The sequence below is a fragment of the Brassica napus genome, chromosome A5, assembly GCF_020379485.1.
Source record: "Brassica napus cultivar Da-Ae chromosome A5, Da-Ae, whole genome shotgun sequence".
Classification (NCBI taxonomy): domain Eukaryota; kingdom Viridiplantae; phylum Streptophyta; class Magnoliopsida; order Brassicales; family Brassicaceae; genus Brassica; species Brassica napus.
Genome location: NC_063438.1, coordinates 22,564,160 through 22,588,314, shown reverse-complemented (window position 1 = coordinate 22,588,314; position 24,155 = coordinate 22,564,160). Strand labels below are relative to the sequence as shown.

General features: G+C 35.6%; 4 protein-coding genes and 1 long non-coding RNA gene across 5 annotated transcripts in view; 4 read left to right on the top strand and 1 right to left on the bottom strand.

The window, feature by feature from the left end:
* Window positions 1-924, bottom strand: part of LOC125609018 (importin beta-like SAD2 homolog) — a 7,849-nt gene extending 6,925 nt beyond the window's left edge. Inside the window, exons 1-2 of the mRNA XM_048779712.1 lie at window positions 709-924; window positions 310-332 (exon numbers count right to left, since the gene is read on the bottom strand). Of these exons, the coding sequence (XP_048635669.1) occupies window positions 310-332; window positions 709-871 (186 nt within the window). The 5' untranslated portion in view covers window positions 872-924. The remainder of the gene's footprint in view (window positions 1-309; window positions 333-708) is intronic.
* Window positions 925-2,011: 1,087 nt separating this feature from the next.
* LOC125609017 lies at window positions 2,012-4,847 on the top strand. The gene is made up of 3 exons (XR_007339525.1): window positions 2,012-2,209; window positions 2,686-3,000; window positions 3,352-4,847. It is a non-coding gene; the product is annotated as an uncharacterized LOC125609017 (long non-coding RNA).
* Window positions 4,848-7,535: 2,688 nt separating this feature from the next.
* Window positions 7,536-9,053, top strand: LOC125609016. Its single transcript, XM_048779711.1, has 3 exons — window positions 7,536-8,081; window positions 8,259-8,573; window positions 8,749-9,053. The coding sequence occupies exons 1-3, from the start codon at window positions 7,586-7,588 to the stop codon at window positions 8,847-8,849; spliced, it is 912 nt and encodes a 303-aa protein (XP_048635668.1). The 5' UTR covers window positions 7,536-7,585; the 3' UTR covers window positions 8,850-9,053.
* A 3,252-nt stretch (window positions 9,054-12,305) lies between these two features.
* On the top strand, window positions 12,306-13,384 carry LOC125609015. The gene is made up of 2 exons (XM_048779710.1): window positions 12,306-12,889; window positions 13,065-13,384. The coding sequence occupies exons 1-2, from the start codon at window positions 12,391-12,393 to the stop codon at window positions 13,382-13,384; spliced, it is 819 nt and encodes a 272-aa protein (XP_048635667.1). The 5' UTR covers window positions 12,306-12,390.
* Window positions 13,385-14,378: 994 nt separating this feature from the next.
* On the top strand, window positions 14,379-23,897 carry LOC106452098 (kinesin-like protein KIN-12C). The gene is made up of 30 exons (XM_048779709.1): window positions 14,379-14,852; window positions 14,919-15,074; window positions 15,227-15,310; window positions 15,399-15,518; window positions 15,594-15,707; window positions 15,807-15,899; window positions 15,980-16,140; window positions 16,212-16,286; window positions 16,578-16,665; window positions 16,741-16,799; window positions 16,892-16,955; window positions 17,037-17,102; window positions 17,206-17,367; window positions 17,502-17,560; window positions 17,916-17,982; window positions 18,063-18,092; window positions 18,256-19,633; window positions 19,749-19,825; window positions 19,955-21,178; window positions 21,266-21,373; window positions 21,470-21,621; window positions 21,713-21,785; window positions 21,897-21,971; window positions 22,231-22,473; window positions 22,553-22,651; window positions 22,727-22,801; window positions 22,890-22,948; window positions 23,106-23,217; window positions 23,299-23,394; window positions 23,503-23,897. Exons 1-30 carry the CDS (start codon window positions 14,379-14,381, stop codon window positions 23,668-23,670), a joined length of 5,811 nt encoding a protein of 1,936 aa, XP_048635666.1. The 3' UTR covers window positions 23,671-23,897.
* The last annotated feature ends 258 nt before the right edge of the window (window positions 23,898-24,155 follow it).

Genomic DNA, 24,155 nt, shown 5'->3' with positions numbered 1-24,155 from the left:
ACAAGTTCAGGCCACGCATCTTTCTTCACAAATTCTGACACAACAACAATGTGGAACTGGCCACAGACAAAGTAAAATAAAAATGTGCACAAATGAAGAAAGAAGCGAAAACAACATTCCCAACATCCAGACGAAGACAAGCTCGTTGAAAACGCTACCAGTTCAAGCAGAACTTTAAGAAGTGGCAGGCTCTGCATGAAGCAAAGCTCGAAGGAGCTGATCCTTAAACTCCTTGCTGACTTCTGAGATGATCCCTTCACTCCCAGTGTTCCTTCTGGTGAAATTCTTCAGATATGTTGCGGCAGCAACTCTCTGACTCGGATTTTCACCTCCTGAGAATCGAAAAAAAACATGCACTAGCAAACATTTAACTGCTGTGGATACTTAAAAGCTGGCTATAACCAAAAGACTCAGCTGAATTAACATAGTGTTTAAGGATTCAATTATATTGGAGAAACTAGCATTGGGCATATTATCTGTTAAATTCGATTCAGTTCGTTGTTATTTGTTTCTATTCGATCCGAAAATTGGCCAATAGTATTCTGCAAAGGCAAATTGATTGATCAATATATTTATAGAGATATTGTTTGCATCTCGTAAATAGATCTACCAAATAAGGATTTGGTGAAGTCGCAAGTCAAACAACGTAACACTAATTGTTTCCATCGATTCGAGTAAATCAAAATTCTAACCAACAGAAGAAGTTACCGGAAGCGATGGAGAGAAGGCGATAAGGGAAGTGAGGGAGCTCCGTAGAGAGTCGATCCAGAGCCTCCGTCGCCTCGTGGACGGAAAAGCCATCTATGGAACTAAGCGTCTGGTCAAGAAGCCGAACAATCTGAACTGAGTCGTCGTCGTCGGCGACTAACATTTTTTTTTTTTGCCCTTTTTTTTCCCTGTCAAGTGAAACCCGCCATAGCTTTTTTATTTTATTATTCACTGATAAGATTTAATTGGGAAAACACACGAGAAGCGGGAAGTAATTTAGGTATCAGCTAGTGGCGGGAAATAATTTAGAAATCAGCCACCGTTTGTTTCTCTTATTCAACCCTCCTGTCTTGGTTAGAGCATCTGTATTGGAAGGCCCTTAAGGCATCCCTTAGGGTAAACCGAGGAAGAAAGAGAAGGGAAAAACCCTTAATCAAAGGCTGTTCCTTACTCTCTTATGACCAAAAAAAAAAAAAAAAAAAAAAAACAGAACAAGGAACTTTCTCTCCCTCTCTCCTCATCCCACCAATACAGATGCTTTTAGCCTTTACCACTGTTACTAGTCTGGCTATTGTACATTTGAGCAGGGCAGTAGAAATGAGAAGGTCATCACTCATCAGCTCTTGTGCCTTCAGGTGATGTTTATTGAATTTATGTTGGTCAAAGATTTAGTAAAATGCCGTCCAAACACCAATAAATTTGGGTTGATCAAATCTATCCTTAAAAAAACTAAGGCAAGACTTTTTCATTTACTTCCTCAAACTGCAGTTAGTTGTGTTAGGGTATTTCCAGCTACGACATTAAATTTAGTGTTGAAATTACGTTAAATTTGGTGTTTTAGTGTCATATATTTTTTTGTCATTTTCAATCATGACAACAAATATTACACCAAAGTAATATTATATATATTATTTGACATTTTATGTTTTATTAGTTTTAATATTTTTCTTATTTGTAATTGATAAATAATTATTTTTACAACACTTAGATATTATGTTTGTTAATTTTTTTGCAATTTCCTGTTTATAAAATAATTTACATTTATATTTTCAATTTAAAAATATTATACTTTTATTTATTTATTTTATATAAAATATGACATTAAAAGTTACTGACTATCTATATATATATAAAAATGTTTGTGTCCCTCCTGGTGAGGACACGTCAGAAAGTCGTTGCACTTAGACTCGACACGTGTCCTATCTATACGAAACGCGTCACTTCAAATTAATCTGCAATCGGATGGGCTTATTTTGTAAAGTGAATTTTTATAATGGGCTGGCCTGTACGACCTAGAGATTCTGAAAGGTTGTGAAATGAGTCTTCCTGATTAAACTTTGCACCGATCTCTGCTATTCAATGATTGAATCATTGCATTAGTCCGAATCGAAGCGTCACCTTCAACGGGCTCATTATCAATTTTTTCTCCACTCCTCCCACGATCTATCATTTAATGCATCTCCCTTCGTTTTTTTTTCTCAGAATCTGCGACTATCAAAAGGTAAGTCCGATGCTGTGAATTTCATTCGTTCTATCATTTCATACTTTCAAAAATCCCAGTGATAACGTCAATGATTAAGATTTCGATTTTGTTTCAGTTTGTGCTTTTTTCAAAATTTTAGCTTTATTTCAGAAGCTTTCGTCTATGGTAGATTATTCGATTTCGATTTTGTTTGTTGATTTTGTTTTAGTTTGTTCATGTATTGATTATCAAAAAGTTTTATTTAAAAGCTTGTGTCTGTGGGAGATGATTTATAGATTTTGTTTCCAACAAAATTAGTTTTGCTATTGACGGCTTCGCTAAACGTCTCATCTTGACTCTTTACCTTCAACAATCTACAAAACCTTCGACATTACAATTCATTATTTTTTGTTACTAAACGGTTGTCATATACATAATTGTCCAATTTTCTGTTCTTTTTGTATTTTTCACTATTGAGGTTTTGAAATAGGTTTTTGTTCAAACTTTACTTTCAGGTTAGTTCACAAAGAAGATATGAAAAAAATAAAATCGAGGAGGATAGAAAGGAGTAATCTAAAATTAAAAACGATGGTGATAAAGTGATTATTGATCTGAAAACTAAGCCAAATCTGAAGAATCTAACGAGGTTAAATCAGAGGAAGAGATTACAAGTGAAAAAAGCAAAGCTTAAACTGAAACTAAAAGATTAAAGCTAAGGTGAAGATGAAGAGACTGAGACGATCCAGTAAAAATGCAACAGTCACTGGAAAATCCAGTATTCTTGATGAGATTATCAGGCATGTTCTATATCCAGAAACAAGTTGAGGCCAGTGGCGGACGCAAGTGACGAGGAATGGGGTCACGTGCCCCCAACTAGTTTTTATTTTCCTTCAGTAATTACTTTTAATTTAAGAAATTTTTTATAATCCTACAATGAAATGTAATGAAATAAAATGTTGTGCCCCCATCTAAATATGATTCTGCATCCGCCACTGGTTGAGGCAAGTATGAAACCATGATTCTCTGTTTCACCATTTGCTTCAAATAATAAGAATCTATCTCAGGAGGAAATCACATTTTCTATTGGAGATCCCTTTAAACGTTTTGATGTTATCACCATGAGACTGTGTATTCTGTTACTCAGATTTTGATGTTGTGTGTTTCTACTTGCTGTGTTCCAGGGTATTGTGAATCTTCCTTCCATTGAGAAGTAATTGGTAGCTGCTACAAGGATAACTGCATAACTTATGGTCAAAACCGCATATTTCCAGGGAACTATAAATCTTCATGAAAGATAAATTCTTGGACCCTTACGATGTTGTTTTTGTTACATATCAAGATTGCTCTAGCCTTTGATTTTAATGTTACTGTCTTGGGGTAAGTAGAATTGAAACTGATTATGTATGAAGTTTTCTATATAGAATCAGTCTCGCAAATTGCAAAATCTGAATCTATTTTCATTCAAAAAAATAAAAAAAATATGAATCTATTTCTAATACAACTTACAATACCAACGCCTTACTTAGGACTTTGGAGTAACTATAAACTCTGACGGTATTAGGCAACCCATTGTCTGTGCTTTGCTTTAGTATGGCTAATCTGATTCGCTTCGTGTGTGTTAATAACTTTTCCTCTGGTTCCATGATATTTGAAGTTCTTTTCATGAATGCTTTCAGGTACCAGTTGATAAGAATACCTTCTATAGGTTCGGGCACCTACAAATTTGTAGATTTGTTCGAAGACGTTGGGACAGCTGTGTTTGTTGATTAAATGAGAGACTACGGACCAGATTTCAGAAAACAATAACAACAACAACAAGATGTGACTCACCGAAAAACTCTTTGAAAGCACACTCAGTCCATCTTTGAGCACATGGACTTCCTCTTGATACTCACCAATTACAACAACAGTAAGTCAATAACCCAACTTTGGGCCAGCTCGCGCTCCACTACATGGCAGTAGCGGTTTTACTCTTAGCCGTGAAAAAACTGTTTATTTCATCAAGAAAATGTTTGGACCCGAACAGTGTCAATTCCTCTCTCAAGTTAGCTATGGAGTTCTGAATTGGAGTTAGGAGACAACAAACATTTACATGAGTGAATTGTCACCGAGCCAAGTTTCTTCCCAACTTAATTTTCGCACTAAAAATGTCTAATGTAAATAGTGACCAAGCAGGGGAGAGGGGAAGGAGTATCAGCGGAGGTGAAGAAGATGAGAGAGGAAGTATAATGTGTGTAGGATGATCCAGTGAAGATCGTGTGTGAAAAGAAAGAGTTGATGAGGAAGAAGGCATTGGAGCTGAAGGAGTGGAAATTGGGTACCAGTGGTAGGCAGTGGAGATGGAAAAGCAGAGAGTGAGGTGGATGAGATAGCGTAGCAAGAGAGAAATGGATAAGGTTATGCGAGAGAACTTGCGAGGAAGGCTTGAGATGGAAAGGATGGTTCATATTATGAGGCGGAGAGATATGGTTAGCGGAGTTAAAGTCGTGTAAAAAAGTTGAACCGAGTTCTGCAATTGGTGAGCTGATTAATGTTAGGAGGATACTGACACTGTCGACATAATCAGAAAAGGCAAAACGTATTTGCATGATTGATTAGAAGAGATTAAGCATATTTAGAGTTATATTTTTTGAGTTTGGTGCAAACAAATTCAACAAATAAAAATTCAGTTGAAATATGTAATATAACTTAATTACAGTTAAAACTTTAAAAAAAAATAGAAAATTTTATAAGAAAAAAAAAGTTTTTAAAATTAAATAGAGACGAGCAAGAAGCCTGTTACTCTTCATTTTAGATCAAACTTAAAGGAATTGAAAAATTATGAAAACCCACGACGAAAAAAAGTTATAACTAAGGCTGCATGTTTTTAAAATCTACATAAATGAAATATAAGCAAATAAAATAATGAAAATTTACTGTAATACATAACGTAAAAAATACTTAATGTAACAAAATATATACATAAAAATAAGTTAAAAAATAAAATATAATTAAATCCAAAAACATATGCTTATTTTACATTAAACTCAACTGAAGAAAACTTACAAAATATTAAGGGAAACCACGAAAAATACATAATAAGAATATATATTTTTAAAAATAATCTTAAAATAACAAAATATAACAAAAATGAAAAAGCCAAAAAAAAATTATTTTCATGATAATACAAAGCATAAGAAGTATATATTTGCTACAAATACATAGAGATGTAACACAAAAAAATATAACAAATAACATATAAAAACAAAAATAAACATATGCGCTAAAAAATAAAAGAGAACAATACCACCAAAATAAATAGAACATGTTTCATTATAACAATCTCAACAGTTACGTTGAATAGTTACGTTGAATTATGAAGTTTAGTTTATCATTACGAGATTGAATTCGATTATCATTTTTAATCGAAAGTATGGTCAAGAATACTTAATCACATAAAATATAAAATCAAACACTTTCAAATAAAATCTGAAAGTTCAATAAAATACACAAATTTTATGCACGTAGCGCAACTAATATTGAAACCCTTTAAATTCTTAATATATATTAACCCAACACTTCTTCTCCAATTCAAACTTTTTTTTCAAATCCAGTTCACCAGTATTGTATACTATAAATCATTTTCGGAAGCATACAAAATAAATCATACCACAAATTCAGCTATGTTTGGTTCGAAGGTGAGATATGGGAACAAAAGTAAAAACAATGAATAAAGTGAAACACAATCTAAACTTATTTAAATATCGTATCTTGGTTCTCTATATTGTTTTGTTCTAAGAGAAAAACATCAGTTACATATTCTGATTTAGTGCATAATCGTTTGACATAACAATTACAATATAAATTAAACTACAACACAAAATTTGTTATACTTTGGTGATAATTTTTTAAATCACAACAAATTTTGAGATAAAATTACGATTATCATTGTTCAAAATTGATTATATATATTATATAAATGGTGCATTTACATCAAAATAGACTTTGGACGAAGTGGAACAAAAATTTGAAAAGACAAATTTTTAAACACCTTGAAACTAAGATAAATAATATTTAGATAATGAGTTCGATTAGTTGGGATGTAAATGCAGAACTTTTATTATAAGAACTCAATCAATAATTTTTATTGACGTAGTTGTAAAAAATAAAACAAGAAAATATTTCAATTTTTAGACATATAATTTAAGAAAAAAGCATAAAAATATAGAAGGTTGTAAATTTAAAGGGGAGAGTCCATTGAATTACGTAGAGACTAATTGGAAACAAACGTTATAAATAGTTTCAAGTGAACCGAAACATGAAAACAATTTAACCAATTAAACACGGTAACTAAAATTTAATTAAGTTTTGTTCATTTTGCTCTTCACCTTATATATAATTTTCAATAACAAAAAAATGCTTACAAAAAGTTTTGAATCGCGTAAGAGAAAACCATTGAGTAATTTATAATTATTTTATATTTGTCTATAGCTACTTATATTTTTATATTATATTACAAATTTTATATATTAAAACAAACATACTAAATATATAATCAAAATTAAAATTTAATTACAAAACCCGGGCGTAGCCCGGGCCGATCCTAGTTAAGTATAAAAAACACATTAGAGTGTTACATCAAATTTAATATGCATGTTAATCTTATCCAGCTTATAAAATTGATTGCCATATTTTTAAAAATACTAATTAAAATTTTATATTATTAAAAATAAAATATAAAAGTTCTATAATATTTTTTCACAATATAAAATATCATTTAGTATTTCTTACTTGAAAATAAAATAATATTTTAAATATAAAAAGAAATTCAAAAATACTAATTATACAATATATTTTTGTTTAGTTACCAATTTGAACTAATTAATAATAATAATTGAATTATATTATTAAATCAAACACATAAAATATATATATATAGATTAAATATTTGGTGTGATGAATTTAGTGTTACACCAAATATTTATGTCATCACATAGCTTACATTTTCAGACGACGTGAGATAAGTTACTCAAGATTCCGATGGTAATTTTTCTCAGGCCTTTACTACAGTCCAACTTTATCTTTTTTTTTCTTTTTTTTTTTTGTCACAAACGTCCAACTTTATCTTCTACAGTCCAACTTTATCTTCCGGTGCTGTAGATAGTTTCTTTTTTTTTTTTTTTTTGAACAATCTGTTGATAGTTTCCTAGTTAACATGTTTTCTATGGTTTTTAACCCAATTCACTAAAAAAAAAACAGAAAGTCAAACTTATGGATTTCATACTATATACTAGATAGGACAATAAAATTACAAATATACCCATATGCGGTGTTTAGTTCAGAAGAAAGAAAGAAAAGCTTTCCTCAAACCCCTTGTGAGAAAAAAAAGGAAAAGAGAGTTTACAGCCAGAGAGAAGAAAGAAGTCGAGAAACTAAATGATGTCGAGGCTCTTATTCTTCTTTGTCTTCCTCTACACAGTAACAACTCTGACATCAACAACCTCAGGAGCAACATCTTGCCGAACATCCTGCGGCAACATCCAAATAAACTACCCGTTCGGCATCGACAAAGGTTGTGGAGCTTCACAGTTCCAAGGAATGCTCAACTGCACCTCCACCGATTTGGATTTCTTCACTCCTTCCGGAGCATACCGGGTACGTTCAATCGATTACGACGAGAACACGATGGTTGTCTTCGATCCGCTCATGTCCACTTGCTCCATCCTCCAGCCTCACCACGATTTCAAACTCTCGGATATCCAGAACGCTATTATAAGACCCTCGTACGACACCGTTTTTGCTCTCTTCAACTGCTCCAATGACTCTCCGGTTAAGAATCGGTTCAAGAGTCTCTGCTTCGAAGCCGCGGGCCACTCCTGCGACGACCTTTATAGCGCATGTCCTTCCCTTACCATCTTCAATACTCTTCCTGGTGTGAAATCGAGATTTGGATTATTTTCTTCTTAATTAATCAATTAATTCTTGTTAAGACATCATAATTGAATTTTGTTTCTTTAGGTAATAGAAACAGAAAAATTTCAGACAATGAATCAAATTTTTGTTGTAATGTCACTGTAACAGCCATTTGATAATTTTTTCTTCGGCTTAGGTAACATTACGGCGTCGCTAGGTAACAGTACGGTGCGTGCGACGCCGTATTGTTGTTTCACGAGCTACGATACGGTTCGTGTGATGAATATGAACATCTTGGACTGTTCACATTACACGACGGTGATTGACGATGGAAAAATGAGAGGCGTGACGCCTGTGGATTGGTCGTATGGAATCGAGCTTTCGTACTCGGTGCCGGAGATTGGTTGCGACCGTTGCCAGAAGTCAGGCGGCACGTGTGGTTTCGACGCCGAGACGAATATCTTTCTTTGCCAGTGTCCCGTTTCCAACGACGTTTCTCCAAGAGACTGTGGTAATTGCTTTACTTGATCCCTATGCTTTTTAGTTATTTCCAAATAGGATGGGAAACTTTTGTTTTTTTGTTAATTTAATCCACAACAGCGTAGCAACACAGTTATCGTTTGTCAGTAAACTTATTTTAAGTTAGAAACGTTGTATGTATTTTTTTTTTGTTTTGTCAATCGCAGGTGGAGGTGTGAGTGATAAAGGAGGCTGCAACTCTTCAAAAGCTAATTATGCTACTCTTCTCTTGGCGATGCTCGTGTCATTTATTTGTGCGATCTTATGATCTATTCCTGTGTCAGTTTCGAAGAAATTAAAATATTATTAGTTTATGAATTATGATAAAAAAAATTCATCTGTGATTTCGCATTCAGCTGAAAAGAAGTATATTAATCTCTATGTTGACGACTGACTGATCGCATGTGGCCAAAATAAAAGATCTTTACGAACATGTTTTATTACGAACATGTGACTTTCAAACGTCGGATTAACGGCTATTAAAGTAAAGGTATACTTTTTATGTATTTATTTCATATAATAAAGTATATAAATTAAAAATTATGAAAACCAAATAACAAAATAATATATTTATTTTATATTTTGAGTGTTTATTTCAAATTTAATATGCATTTCTATCTTATCAAGTTTATATTATTAATTTCTATATTTTATTAAATACTAATTTTTATATTACTAAAAATAAAATGGAAAAACTCTATGATATTTTTTACGATATAAAGTAAATGATAATAGTTATTTGGTGATTACACACTTGAAAATTAAATAAAAATGTTTTAATTATGTGAAAATAGTTTAAGATACAAATAATACACTATATTTATGTCTATTTACAAATTTGAACTAATTAATAATGATAATTAAACTATATTATTAAATGAAACATAATAAAATATGTATATTAAATATTTGGTGTGATAAATAATGTTACATCAAATTTGGTGTAATAGTATTCACTCTATGCCAAATTTGGTGGGATAGTGTAATTTTTATTATCCTATTGAAAATGAAATTACATCAAATTTGGCATTTTGGTGTTTCATTGGAGTTGATCTACCACTAATAAAATGCCATATACAAAAAATTAATCTATATTAAAAACCAAGGCAAAATCTCCCATTAACTTTTTCCAATTGAAGTTAAGACATTTTGTGCACTATGATTCATGAAACATGTCAGCAACTTTGGAGCATGATCTCGAACATATCTTCACCAAAATGTCCACACAATCCCATCCATAAGCAATGGGTACGTTTCCGCGTACGTCAAGCTTCACCAATCCACAACTCTTTCGTCCATGACATTTTTCACCAATCCACAATTTTCGTTAACAACAGTTTCACCAATCCACAACTCTTTCATCCACAACATTTTCAAGACTTCAGATCTTTCGGATAAAATTTTAGGTATTTTCCAAGTTTTTTTATTTTTTCAGGTATTTTTGAGTTTAGGGTATTTTCGGTTCTTCAGATCTAAATTGGGTACTTCAGGTCCTAAATACTCCAACCCAGTCCGCTACAGACCCAAAAATGACGAGTAGTTTACTTATCTGTTAATAATAGGTTTAAACCGACAGGAACCCGATAAGAACCGATCTGAAACCAAACATAAGATTTTAAGTACTTAGTTGGGTCTTAATATCTAAGATTCGTATGACCCATACCCAAAAAAGAACCGATTCAAATCCAACATAGAGAACTGCATGAACACCCAAACCTATTTCTTAATAATTTTTTTTATCCATGTTCTATTTTTTTTGTCACTACTATCCATATTCTCTATATTCTCATTTCTCCTACTTACGTTCTCCATATCTACGCCTCATCCGTCCGCATTTTCCTCCATCCAAAGAAAACTCAGATGGATGGTCTGACTTCATTCACCTTGTTTTTCTTGTTCAGCGTTGACGATTGATCAAATGAATGCAGTCTAGTCAACTAGGATCTGTCTCTAATTTAATCTTGTACACAATTCTCATAAAAAAAAATTCTACTCAACAAAGCCCATCCACATTTTTATGCTCATAAAACATTTTTCTTAAATTTAAATTAATTATTTTTTATAAAATATCAAAGTATATATATCTGTGGATATTAAAATAAAGAGAAAAATGTTAAGTTTTTATTTCAAATATTTACATATTAGATAACAAAATAATAAAGAATAAAATATGATGGAGTAAACAAATAATTTTAAAAGTAAACAGTACATCTTTTTTTTTGAACAACTAAAGCAAATAAATAGTACATCTAATGCAAGTTTTTGGATCTATTTACCCTACAAATAAAAGCTTAGCTTTCCTAATTACACTTACTAGTCAAAAACATCTTAACTAATTCTTAACTTAACAAAAATAAACTGAAACATCCATATGTACCTAATATATACTAGAAGTTTCAGGTTTTCGGATACCTCACTCGGATCTTGAGTTCGGGTCGGGTCGGATCCAAAACCCCAGGTCCTTCACAACAAAACCCAATAGGGTAAAAGGATCGGATCGGTTTTAGATCGGGTCAGGCTTTTTTTGGTCTGTTTCGGATCCTGGTAAAATGCCCAGACCTAAAGCTAAGAGCATGTACAATGGTGGATTATAGCAAATCCTTAGCTATGATCCTTAGCACTTTATCATTAAACAAACATTAAAAAATGGTGCACAGTTAAGAAAAGTTAAGAATGAATCCTTAACTAAGGATTAAAAGGATGAAATCCTTAATGTGTTGGCGCTGTCTCATTGGTTTGAGATTATTATTTTTTTTTTAACTCTAACCATGATTCTTAAACCTGATTAGTAATTTTATTTTTAACTCTAACCATGATTGTTAAACCTGATTAGTAATTTTTTTTTAACTATAACCATGATTCTTAAATCTGATTAGTAATTCTTTTTAAACTCTAACCATGATTCTTAAACCTGCTTAGTTTGAAAATTTGTGGACATAGGTACATTAATGTTTGAAAACGATCTTGGTTTCATGCGATTTGGGATTATCTTATTCTCTTATTTTGAAAGAGTCAATCTATTAAGGTTTCAAAACGATTTGTGTTTGAATTGATTTGGGAAAGTCTTCGTTTGTAGTTAGTGTTTGAAAACGATTTTTGTTTGTAGTTCAAAGAGGGTTGTGTTGTGTTGTGTTGTTAAGATTTCGACTCTGTGATTCATTACGATTGGAGTGTTGTGTTCTTCAGATTGTTTACCCAGAAGTACTATCTTCTTCTCATAGATTAGTATTACTACTGTGTGCTCTGTGAATTATTTAATGTTGTGAATTCTTTACGGTTTCAGATTCTTTTCAGATTGTTTATAAGTCATATTCTTTAATGTTGTGAATGTATAGGAGAACAAGTTCGATTGTATAGGAGAACAAGTTGATTACTTTTGATGTCTAATTTCTATCTTGTAAATCTCTTTCAGGTGAAGGAAACATGGAACAAGATTATATCTAAGGACTCCTAATTAGATATACCATTGGACAAACATTTTTTATTAGAATTTTTAACTATTCAAACAAAAAAAAAATTACTAAAATAATGCTAAGGACTCCAATGGTGGTAACACCATTGGAGATGCTCTAACACAGCTGCTAGAAGAAGGGGCATTTGGGTCAACAAACGAAATTGCATTCTGTGAATGTGACCCTCGTTCACACTGTGATTCTACATGAAAAGAATGATAGAAAGGTGAATAAGTCACTCTACAAATATATATACCCATACCGTGTCTTTTTTCCGTTCATTTTACTTTCCACAAAACCTTTCTAAATTTCTGATAGATTACACAACTAGTGAAAAGGAAGAAGCCGAAGACAAAAATGACGTCAAGGCTCCCCTTCTTCATCTTTGTCTTCCTCTACACAATAACAACTCTAACATCAAAAGCCTCAGGAGCAACATCTTGCCGAACATCCTGCGGCAGCATCCAAATAAACTACCCGTTCGGCATCGACAAAGGTTGTGGATCTCCACAGTTCCAAGGAATGCTCAACTGCACCTCCACCGATCTGGATTTCTTCACTCCTTCCGGAGCATACAGGGTACGGTCAATCGATTACGACGAGAACACGATGGTTGTCTTCGATCCGTTCATGTCCACTTGCTCCATCCTCCAGCCTCACCACGATTTCAAACTCTCGGATATCCAGAACGCTATTATAAGACCCTCGTACGACACCGTTTTCGCTCTCTTCAACTGCTCCAGTGACTCTCCGGTGCAGAATCGGTACAAGAGTCTCTGCTTCGAAGCCGCCGGCCACTCCTGCGACGAGCTTTATAGCGCATGTACTTCCTTTGGCATCTTCAACACTACTTCTGGTATGAAATCGAGATTTTGGATTATTTTTTCTTAATTAATCGATTAATTCTTGTTAAGACATCATAATTGAATTTTGCTTCTTTAGGTAATAGAAACAGAAATTTCAGACAATGAATCAAATTTTTGTTGTAATGTCATTGTAACAGCCATTTGATTTTTTTTTCTTCGGCTTAGGTAACAGTACGGTGCGTGCGACGCCGTATTGTTGTTTCACGAGCTACGATACGGTTCGTGTGATGAGTATGAGCATCTTGGACTGTTCACACTACACGACGGTGATTGACGATGGAACAATGAGAGGCGTGGCGCCTGTGGATTGGTCGTATGGAATCGAGCTTTCGTACTCGGTGCCGGAGATTGGTTGCGACCTTTGCCGGAAGTCAGGCGGCACGTGTGGTTTCGACGCCGAGACGGAGATCTTTCTTTGCCAGTGTTCCAACAACACTTCTCCAAGAGATTGTGGTAATTACAATACTAATCCCTATGCTTTTTAGTTATTTCCAAATAGGATGGGGAGCTTTTGTTCTTTGTCAGTTTAATCCAAGATCGCGTAGCAATACTGTTATCGTTTGTCACTGGTAATTATATTAAGAGATACTGTATGTTAATCTCGAAACGTTTTTGATTTGTCTATCGTAGGTGGTGTGAGTGATAAAGGAGGCTGCAACTCTAGAAGCACTAATTATGCTATGCTTTTGTTGGGGATGCTCGTGTCTTTTATTTGCGCAATCTCATGATCTATTCCAGTGTCTGTTTCTGATCAACATTCGTATGTCATTTCACTTTTAAACAAGTAAAACGAGATGAAAAGATAGTAAATTAATCTCCCTGTTGAATACTGATGATACATCTCATGTGGTCCAAATAAAATATATGCATACACTTATTTTATTAATTAAATTCAAAATTCTACTTTGGAAAACGCCAAACAAGTTCAGAACATTCAAACAGTCAGATTAACGGCTAACGAATTTGAACATTACACTTTTCAGTAGATTTCTTTATTTATCTGAATCGCATGAATAAAGAGATCAAATACATTAGTTATAGTTTGTATTATTGCTACCACCACTACTTTTGTTTATATGTGGGGTCGCTACTCGTTAATCTTCCTTGAATCCAATATCTTTCATTATAACCACCACTTGTATCCTCACCATTTTACATTTAAGCCCTTTGAAACTACAGTAATTATGACACACTAATCATGGTTTTAAAACTCATGGGTAAGCATGTTTATTTATCTTTTTTTACAATAGGGCATCATTCGTAATAATGAAGAAGCCAAAGGGCTTATCATTAGAAAAATAAACTTGCTGATTTTGAAAATCCACTCCCCCCCAATTCAAATCTGAGCTTTGAAGGCTACTTCAAAAAGCATTTAATTTCATCCTCAAGCTTCCTTATTGTTCCATTATGAGCACACTGAGCATTTGAAGATCCGTGCATGTCCACCTTGAAAGATAACAACAGTACACTCTAGCACTCATGCCCCGTAACGCTCCGAGAATCGAGATGCCGGAATCCGAAGAGAACGAGTTCGCGAGCTTCTCTCTGTTCTCCCCCTCACGAGCTCCTCTGAATTCGATACCAGATCCAAGTCAATTGCAGAAGACGACTCGTCTCTCCGGTTTCGATTTGGCTCAGAAACTGGAACTCGCGAGAACGCAGGGTCCGGAGAGGAGATTCGAAGGTAGAGCTGGTGCGCACGACTCGAACCCTAGGATTGTAATTCGTAATGCGAGATCTAGGTCGGAGCCAAACTCCGCGCAGAGTACGCCGACTAGGAGCGGCGCTAGGGTTTCTCTCGGCGGCGGTTGTGTTACCGGCGCGAGAGTTGCTCAGTCCTTCGTTGGAAGAGGAAGGATCCCAAGAGGGATTTCTATGGCTGATTGTGCGGAAACAACTCCACATTTTGAGATGAATGAAGATCATTCGTTTTGGAAAGAGCATAATGTGCAGGTTTGTTGATTTGTTTAGGAGATTCGTTGGTTGTTTGAAAACTTACTAAGTTAGGCTGTGGTGTAGGTTTTGATAAGGCTGAGGCCATTGAGCACAATGGAAAGAGCTACTCAAGGACATGGTAGGTGTTTAAAGCAGGAGAGTCCACAGACATTGGTTTGGTTAGGCCATCCAGAGACCAGATTCACCTTTGACCATGTTGCCAGTGAGACTATCTCTCAGGTAAAATAAAGGCTTGTTTCAAAGGTTTATTTTGGGGCTATGCATTGAAGATAATTTATAGTCTACCACATTGCTACACTTAGCTTCTTTCCTTTTTTAACAGATGTTACTATGTGATGTAGTTACTGAATGCACCTTATTGTTGTGTACAGGAGAAACTATTTCGCGTTGCTGGGCTGCCTATGGTGGAGAATTGTTTGTCTGGTTACAACAGCTGTGTGTTCGCCTACGGTCAGGTGAGATTATATAAATGACGATATGCTTCTGCTTGTTAGAATTTTGTGTGGTTCAGAAATGTAGAAACTTAAACATCCTCTCATATAGACTGGTAGTGGCAAGACCTATACTATGATGGGAGAGATATCTGAGGCAGAGGGAAGCCTCGGTGAAGACTGCGGAGTTACTGCTCGTATTTTTGAGTACCTCTTCTCAAGAATAAAAATGGTAACTACCTAATTCCTCATGACGAAAAATTGCAAGAAAATGTATTTTAGTACTTAAAAAGTCTTCTGTAAACAGGAAGAAGAGGGAAGGAGAGATGAAAAACTTAGATTCAGTTGCAAATGTTCTTTTCTTGAGATATACAACGAGCAGATTACCGACCTCTTGGAGCCATCCTCGACCAATTTGCAAGTAAACCAGTTTCTTTTTCTTCCATCACTTGACTATTATTTAGTTATGATGTTACTTTTTGTTTTGAGATAGGTCGTAACCTTGTATTCCATGTTTTAGATCAGAGAAGACTTAGGAAAAGGGGTTTACGTGGAAAATCTTGTAGAACTTAATGTGAGAACTGTTAATGACGTTTTAAAGCTTCTATTACAGGCAAGACTTCCCTACCTAAATATTATCTTAAGAGTTTAGGCACTCAAGTATTTAAGTTTAAATGTTTTCCTTATGCTCAGGGAGCTGCAAACCGGAAGATTGCAGCAACTCATATGAATAGTGAAAGCAGCAGATCCCACAGCGTTTTCACGTGTACAATCGAGAGCATCTGGGAGAGAGATTCCCTAACCCATTCAAGATTTGCCAGGCTAAATTTGGTCGATTTGGCTGGTTCTGAAAGGTAGCCAGTATATTTGCCTGTGGTTAGTTTTGCATCTTTGACTGATGAAATTATCCTTGTTACATATACAGGCAGAAAAGCTCAGGTGCGGAAGGGGATCGCCTAAAAGAAGCAGCAAACATTAACAAATCCTTATCCACTCTGGGGTAATCCTATCAGACATCTGTTTACGTGTCAGTTTGGCTGTCCTCTGCTTTTGTCATAAACTATTTTCTGTTGTACATTGCCAAGCGTTTCATCACAAAAATGGATAGCACGACTTTATCTGCTTGAGGTGTTTGACAACTTAAAAATTATTATTGCCTTAACTTTAAGATAAATAATCTTTGGACAAGAGGCCCTACAATGCTTACACCTTCTACTATGCTCTATTTTCTCTAATCTTGTAACAAATTCTTAGTAGTTACTAACACTATCCCATTCATCTGTCAATTTAGCTTAGTGATAATGTCTCTGGTGGATTTGGCACATGGGAAACATAGACATGTTCCGTATCGGGATTCACGACTTACCTTTCTACTGCAGGTATGGCCTATTAGAGCACTTCAGCCTTCATTTTTCTTGCAACTGCATTGAGACTAACATCATATATGGTTTCAGGATTCTCTTGGGGGTAACTCTAAAACAATGATAATAGCCAATGTCAGCCCATCTCTTTGGTTTGTACCAATATCCATTCTTATTTAATGGGTTATCGTTTACCTAATATGTCCCGTCCTGTGTATTTCTGATTATTATTGATTTATTACAGCTCTACCAACGAGACTCTCAGCACACTGAAGTTCGCACAACGAGCTAAACTCATCCAGAATAACGTAGTTTATGATTATTCAAATATTACAATTTCGTCTATGAAGTTTGACTTGATGTAAGTTTGCTTCATTTTCATGTTCCAGGCTAAAGTCAATGAAGATGCCTCTGGGGATGTCACAGCACTCCAACAGGAAATAAGAAAGTTAAAGGTATTGACATCTGGACCAAACAGTAGACTTCACTTATTTCCTGGATATGCATAGACTTTACTTATGTGAAGTGCTATCAAAACCTTTTCGTATATTGAAACAGGCTCAACTGTCCTCTCTCGTAAAGAGCCATAACTCATGTGGGGCTCTTTCAGACTGCATCGCTTCTCTTGACGAGCCCAGATATTCTGGTGCGTATGAAGTAGCAAGAAAAACACAAGAAGACAAGTGTCACTGTCAGGTGAACAACTCACTGAGAAAGAAGGTATTTTGCAAAAATGAGTCCTTTTCAGATCATGTAATGAAGTTTTGGGGAAAAAAATATGCTATGTGCTGTTCTTAGTATCGTAGATAGTGCGGTTGCTGGTTTCTTAAGCGTTAACTTTGATAACACTGTAGGAGAACGAGGTGGAAAAGGAATTTGAAGACTGCAGAAAGATGAACTCTAGTTTGGTCAGGTACTATTTGAATTTATATGAAAACCAAATATTTTTTTGTGAAGCTTTGTTATTATATGAAAATCATTTACACTGTCGCATTTTTAAGTTTGTGATATGTGAAATGGAAAATTTTCTGAGTTCTCTGTTGCATTTTTGTCTAAAAAAACTGTCGTTCTATTCTTGGAGTTTGTCGTCCTACGTTTACTACCCTGTTCTACTACAGTTCTGATATGCCCTGTGTTAGTTGATAATATAACCTTGAACCTGAAAATTTTCACTTTTCTCATAAAATTATATGATTAATTTGACTAGGTGGGAAAAGAATCCTGCTTTGGTATTGTCTTTTATGTTATGGTGTTGTTTTTCAATGCAGAGAACTAGATGAGATACAAGCAGGACTTGGAAGATACTTGAAATTCGACCAAATACAATCCGACTTTGTAAGGTTTCAGACTGACAGAAGAGTGGTTTTTATTAAATTTGCTTCGCCTATTATTTATGCTTGTTGCACCTTTTGCAGGTTGCATCTTCCACCAGTGGAGCTGAGCAGGTTAATCAAGAACATAAACATTCAAAGTTATTATTTATTATAAATATCAGTCTGAATATTATTATATGTATATATATTTATTGTTTTGACATAGAAAGCTTGCTAGAAAGGAAACTGTACATAAATGAGAAGTTCGTCTAACGCACCTTTTCTGTTGAAACAGGCCGAAACAATGTCTACTATTGGTGAAAACAAAGAGGAAGTGGCCTTCTCAGAGAGTAAAAAGTTCAGTTGTATCAATGGTGATACAGACAATCCTGATGGCAATAGGGTCTGGAGGATAAATGAATCACAGGATGTGCTAGAGGAGAACGGTAGATCCATGAAACTGCAGAACAACAAAAGTAGTATGGGAAGAGAAGTTGTTCCTAGGATAGAAGGTCATGAGTTTGAGTTAAGCGGCATGGTCAATAACACAGATGCTGTAATGAAGGCTGATGAGGGGGCAGACAGGTCAGTCATGCAGTTCAAGTTGAGGAAAGTAATTAAGGACCTCGAGGAGGCCAAAACACTCAATAGTCAATATGAAAAAGAGCAGAAGATACTTTTATCTCAACAACAAGATATTGAAGTAGTCCGCGAGCAAGTCGAGACAGAAACGGCTAGAACAATTCTTGAGCTGCAGGAAGAGGTGATTGCTCTCGAGTCTGAATTTGAAGGAAGAATCTGTAAATTGACTGAAGAAAATCAATCGATGAGAGATACTATAACTGCTAGAGAGTCAGAAATAAGAGCACTTAACCAAGACTGGGAAAAGGCCACCTTAGAACTAACAAATTTCATTGTGGATGGGTCTAAATCCATCACAGATGCCTCTACACAGATTGAAAGTATTGTCTGTTCATTTCCACATGTGAATACGTGGATAGGAGATTATGTTGAAAAGGCTGCAAAAGATTGTATAAGAAAGGAAGAAACAATTTTACTTCTTCAGAAAAGCTTGGAGGATGCAAGGATATTGTTAGCAGAGATGGATTTGAAGCTGAATTGCTTAAAGGGTGCAACAATTGCTCTCAACCAATTTCAACTGGATGGCAATGCTGCAGCCACCGAAGAGAGTTTCCGCGTGAGCACTGAATTAGACAGGATGAGCAAGGAGGTAGACACGCTTGAGAATGACTTAAATGCAACGCAGTGTTCTATTCTAGAGGCAGAGCGACATGCTGAGGCTGCAATTTCTGTTAAAAAATGGCTTTCGGACTCTAGAAATCAACACCAAGTGCCGAAAAAAGTAGAAAATCAATCGGTTAAAGAAAGCGGCCCCTCAAGTTCAGTCTTGGCTTCTCTTAGTGCGGAAGGGAGTGCTGATATTAAATTTTCAATGGATGGATATATAAGTGAAGCAACATATACAAAGGGTGATGAGCTTTCAACATCAAGCTCTGACTTTTCAAACTGCAGATTGCAACATGATTGTGCATTGAACGCAGAGGGCCAAGGAGTTTCAGCTTCTGAATCTGACGCCCAGGAAATTCATAACAGGACCACATCAGCAGCTTTGTTGGTCAAGAGTGGTTCTGAAGATTGTGTTTACTGCGGAGGTATACTTTTGCTTGTTTTTTTAATCACCCACCCTATACTGAAGATATATAATTAGTAATCTTGAATGACTAACCTTTATGCATAGAGAGAAGCTAAAGTATTTGTTTTATGCAGAGGGAAGGCAGACTGTACAGAGGCCATTAACGATAATGATGGGTAGAGCAGAAACGGAACGCAAATGCAGTAACCAAGTATGTTTTTACTACCTTCTGTTCCTCTTTTCAAGATATATAAAGAAACTTGTTACATGTCAATGAAAAAGTAAACCACTGAGTTTGCATCTAGGCAGCTTTTTTGAGATATATTTGGGTCTTATGCAGAGAATGGATCCAGTGAGAAGCTTCTTCGATCGATTTGAGGCAGTTAATGCTACCATGAAAGAAGCTGATCTCACACTATGTGAATTAGTAAAGGCCAACGAAAAATCAAAATTTGTAACTGGAATGTGCCTTCAAACGCATGAAGAGCAGATGGTTAAGGAGAAAAATCTGATGGATGATCTTGAACAGGTGAAGTCTACACTATTGGCAAAAGAACAGGAAAGTCAAATCCTGCTAATGCAAACACAATCGACTTTGGCTGACATGGAAAAGTCAGTGTCTTTGCTTGAAGCATATCTTCTGGAAACGAAAAGAGAAGTAGGAGAAACAGTAGAGGCCTTAGTTTCTGATGTTGAACAGATTGTATCTGAAAACATGGAGAGAGAGTTCACCATGTATGCAACATATCAGTGCCACATTGGGAAACTGATGGATCAAATTTTGGACCACAGAAAACAGGTTATCATTCCCCAAGTTGCGGGGCAAGAAAACCAACAGTCAATGAAAACGAAGGCCATTGGGTACAGTGCTGAAGATGAAGTTACGGGAAAGCTAAATAGAGTTCACAAAGCTCATGTGGTCTCAGGTTTCGAAGGTGAAGAAGTTGTTCAGACACATGAAGGCCTGTTAAATGAGAATTTTTATCTGAAAAAGGAGCTGGAGAGAAAAGAAGCTTTGTTTGAAGGTTTGCTTTTTGATTTTCGGCTACTCCAGGAATCAGCATCAAATAAAAGAGATATCAAAGATGAAATGGATGAGCTGTTTGACGCGTTATGCAAAGTTCAGAAAGATTTGGAGGTGAAAGCGAATCAAGTTCAAGCTCTTTTTGTTCATAATGAGAATCTCGAAAATTGCTGCATTGACTTGAAAAAAGCTCTTCTTACGTCGAAGGCAGATCTAGAGCAGGCCAACGAAAGCATACAAGTTCTTGAGGAGCAGAACGATGAGTTAAACGTCCTCGTCAGAGACCTCTGTATGGAAAAGGTTGCAGCTGAAGAGGGATTGGAAGAACAAAAAGAGCTTGTCCAAAGGTTAGAAAACGAAATCCTTCACTTGACTACTACAGCAGAAAAGCAGTTGGTCAAATCCATCGAAGAAAACTTGAGGAAAACCAGCGATGAGAAAGATCAACTTGTTGAGGAAATATGTTCATTGAATGATAAGCTCAAGTTGGCGTATGCTATAGCTGATGAAAAAGAAGCAATTGCGGTAGAGGCTCGCCAGGTATGTAACTTGTAGCCTTATCTTTCTAAATGAATCATTTGATCCTTCGCAATACTGAAGATTGACAGGAGTCTTTGTCTCATGTAGGAATCTGAAGCGAGTAAAATATATGCGGAACAAAAGGAAGAAGAGGTCAAGATTCTAGAAATTTCTGTTGAGGAACTTGAGCGTACTGTAAATATATTAGAACGACGGGTTAGTTTGCTTTGTTTGTCATTCTTTATATACAACATTCTGTTCAGTCCGTTGTATTAATTCCTATACTTATTTGTGAACTATCTTGGCTTCCAGGTGTATGATATGGATGAGGAAGTTAAAAGGCATCGCACATTAGAGACAGAGCTCCAAGCTCTCAGGCAGAGATTGTTTAGATTTGAGGACCTCACTGGCACTGTGGTCACAACCACTGAAGGCAGAGATGAATATGAGAGTCGACTATCTACGTCAGCCATCCTAATTCTACTCAAGATTTAAGTTTCTCTTGTGGATCTTTCTAGGTGAATACTGATATTGGTAAAGATAAATGTACTACAGGTCAAAAGAGCTGCAAGGTGCGCATGGTCAGATACAAGTCCTCCAGAAAGAAGTAGCAGAACAAACCAAAGAGGTGTGTTATATTATTGGATTGCTCGGCGCAGTTTTCCCATGAAATTCCTTAAAGTTTGTGCACTTGATTACTTTTCCCCGTACTTCTACTTTCGTCTTTTTCCACTTACAGATTAAACAGCTAAAAGAGTACATCTCCGAAATTTTACTGCATTCGGAGGCCCAAGCATCTAATTACCAGGAGAAGGTATTGGATTTGTAGACTTTAGCAGTTCTCAGCTCTAAGTTAGCTTGCTGAATCAGTTAGGTGCAGCAGATAACTAGTTTCCGTACTTCATTCTTGCTAGTATCTCCTTGTCACGAATTAGAATGATTTATGATATTTATTATGCTGCATCTGAAGGAGGCAGGATTTGATAACAATGGTGTTGATTTCTGTTAGCACCTGGAAGTGTTATTTTCCTTAATTTGTACTCATATAATTTCATTGGTTCTAATCTTAACAGTATAAGACTCTGGAGGTCATGATTCGGGACTTTAAATTAGAGGACTCGAATTCGTCAGCTGCAGAGACCGCCATATCACATAAAACTGACAAAAGCTCAACAAGGAGCAGAGGTTCAAGTTCACCCTTTAGATGTATAGTTGGGTTGGTACAACAGATGAAGTTGGAGAAGGATCAGGAATTGACCATGGCAAGAGTTCGTGTTGAAGAATTGGAGTCACTGCTAGCTGCTAAACAGAAAGAGGTCCAGCCTACCTGCACTACATATTTTTTTTCTTCTGAAGTCTTATAGAATCCCACTTACAAATTTCATGGTGGAACAGGTTTGCACATTGAACACGAGGATAGCTGCAGCCGATAGCATGACTCATGATGTTATTCGAGATTTACTTGGTGTGAAAATGGATATAACTAGCTATGCTGTAAGTATATCACACTATATGTCATCTTCAAGAGAGTTAACAAAGGCAGTTTCTTAAACGCATGGGATGTTTCAGGAATTGATTGACCAGCACCAGATCCAAAGAGTGGTTGAAGAGGCTAAGCAACATGCTGAAGAGATCATGTCCAAGGTGATGATGCTATATACTTATTGCATCCACTTTCTTTAGTTAATCATCATCTTTGTTATTGATGTCCCTTTTTCTCAATCGATTTTAGGACCAAGAAATCATCAACCTGAAGAGACATATAGATGCTCTTGTTAAGGAAAGAGAGAGGTTAGCGCTGTTCTACTTCTACTATAACTGTTCTATCACTAGCCAATATGCTTATTTTTCTCTCTTGAAGTACTCAAAAGAAAAAAAGTAATTTAGCGTTTCAAACAAAAGAGATTCTTACCAAGTTTTGCTCTCGTGGGATGTTCCTACTGGACAGTTGCATGTCAGAGTTGAACAAGAAGGATACAGATGTTCTTGCGACACAGATATCTTTGGACCAACTACAAGAGCGAGCTCAGTTGCTTTCTTTGCAAAACGAAATGTTGAAGGTAATTAGGAGCGTGTTCCACTTTTAGTAGTCTCACCACCATTGTTACGTGTTTTTCACTAATTCTATCTTCCATTTTCAGAATGACAAGAGCAATTTGCTGAAGAAGTTAGCTGAACTTGAACGAACTGTCCGCGAGGCAGGAGCCAGTAACCAACGTGTTCCACAGACAAAAAAGGTATGCATAATATACTTGCAAACAGCGCTGCATTCTCTACTGTATGCGCCTTAAAACTCAATGATTGATTGATTCTAAGATTTTGAATTTCCTTATTTCATCAAACAGGATACAGTGTCATTTAAACTTGCTGATACTGATTATACCAAGAGACTGGAAAACGCTCAGAAGCTTCTTTCTCATGCTAACAATGAATTGGCAAAGTATCGCAAAACCAGCAATAATATTCCATCTACAAGAACTCAAGGACAGAGCTCTGGTACAAGATATCGGTAAGAGATTTTCTTACCAAGCTGTAAGTCCCACGTCCAATTCTAATTGCTTTAATACTTTGGGATGTTGTCTTCTTAATCTTTTGGATTGATTGTGTATAAGAATGCATATACCATGTTGTTTGTATTGGTATGTTTATATTTGTATGAAAGAAGAGAACAAACTTGTAACCAAAAGATTAGGGGTTGTTAGAAGCAATGTGCCAAAAAAGACAAAAAGATTCTCATGTCTTCGACGATTGATCTTGAGACGGGACAATTTTCAATTGAACAAAGACGCAGGTGAAACTCATAACGAGTTTTAAGATGAGGTCTTGCATGATCTGTGTGTGGGCTAATCCCCCTATACATTAAAAGAGAAGTCACTTTAGTGATTTCTGTTAAGGTGGCACTCATATAGAGCTTCACAGGAAAAACATTATAATTCTATTGGCTGGTTTTTTTGAATTTTTCTTTTTTATTTATTTTAATCAATCACTTATGTAGACA

Excerpts from the sequence above, each read along its gene's own strand:
- LOC125609015 (XM_048779710.1), top strand. The coding sequence starts at position 12,391 with ATGACGTCAAGGCTCCCCTTCTTCATCTTTGTCTTCCTCTACACAATA. Across the intron at positions 12,890-13,064 it reads CATCTTCAACACTACTTCTG|GTAACAGTACGGTGCGTGCG; the intron begins GTATGAAATCGA and ends TCTTCGGCTTAG.
- LOC106452098 (XM_048779709.1), top strand. The coding sequence starts at position 14,379 with ATGCCCCGTAACGCTCCGAGAATCGAGATGCCGGAATCCGAAGAGAAC. Across the intron at positions 16,141-16,211 it reads GATTTGGCTGGTTCTGAAAG|GCAGAAAAGCTCAGGTGCGG; the intron begins GTAGCCAGTATA and ends TTACATATACAG. Across the intron at positions 17,103-17,205 it reads AGGAAATAAGAAAGTTAAAG|GCTCAACTGTCCTCTCTCGT; the intron begins GTATTGACATCT and ends ATATTGAAACAG.
- LOC125609016 (XM_048779711.1), top strand. The coding sequence starts at position 7,586 with ATGATGTCGAGGCTCTTATTCTTCTTTGTCTTCCTCTACACAGTAACA. Across the intron at positions 8,082-8,258 it reads CATCTTCAATACTCTTCCTG|GTAACATTACGGCGTCGCTA; the intron begins GTGTGAAATCGA and ends TCTTCGGCTTAG. Across the intron at positions 8,574-8,748 it reads CGTTTCTCCAAGAGACTGTG|GTGGAGGTGTGAGTGATAAA; the intron begins GTAATTGCTTTA and ends TGTCAATCGCAG.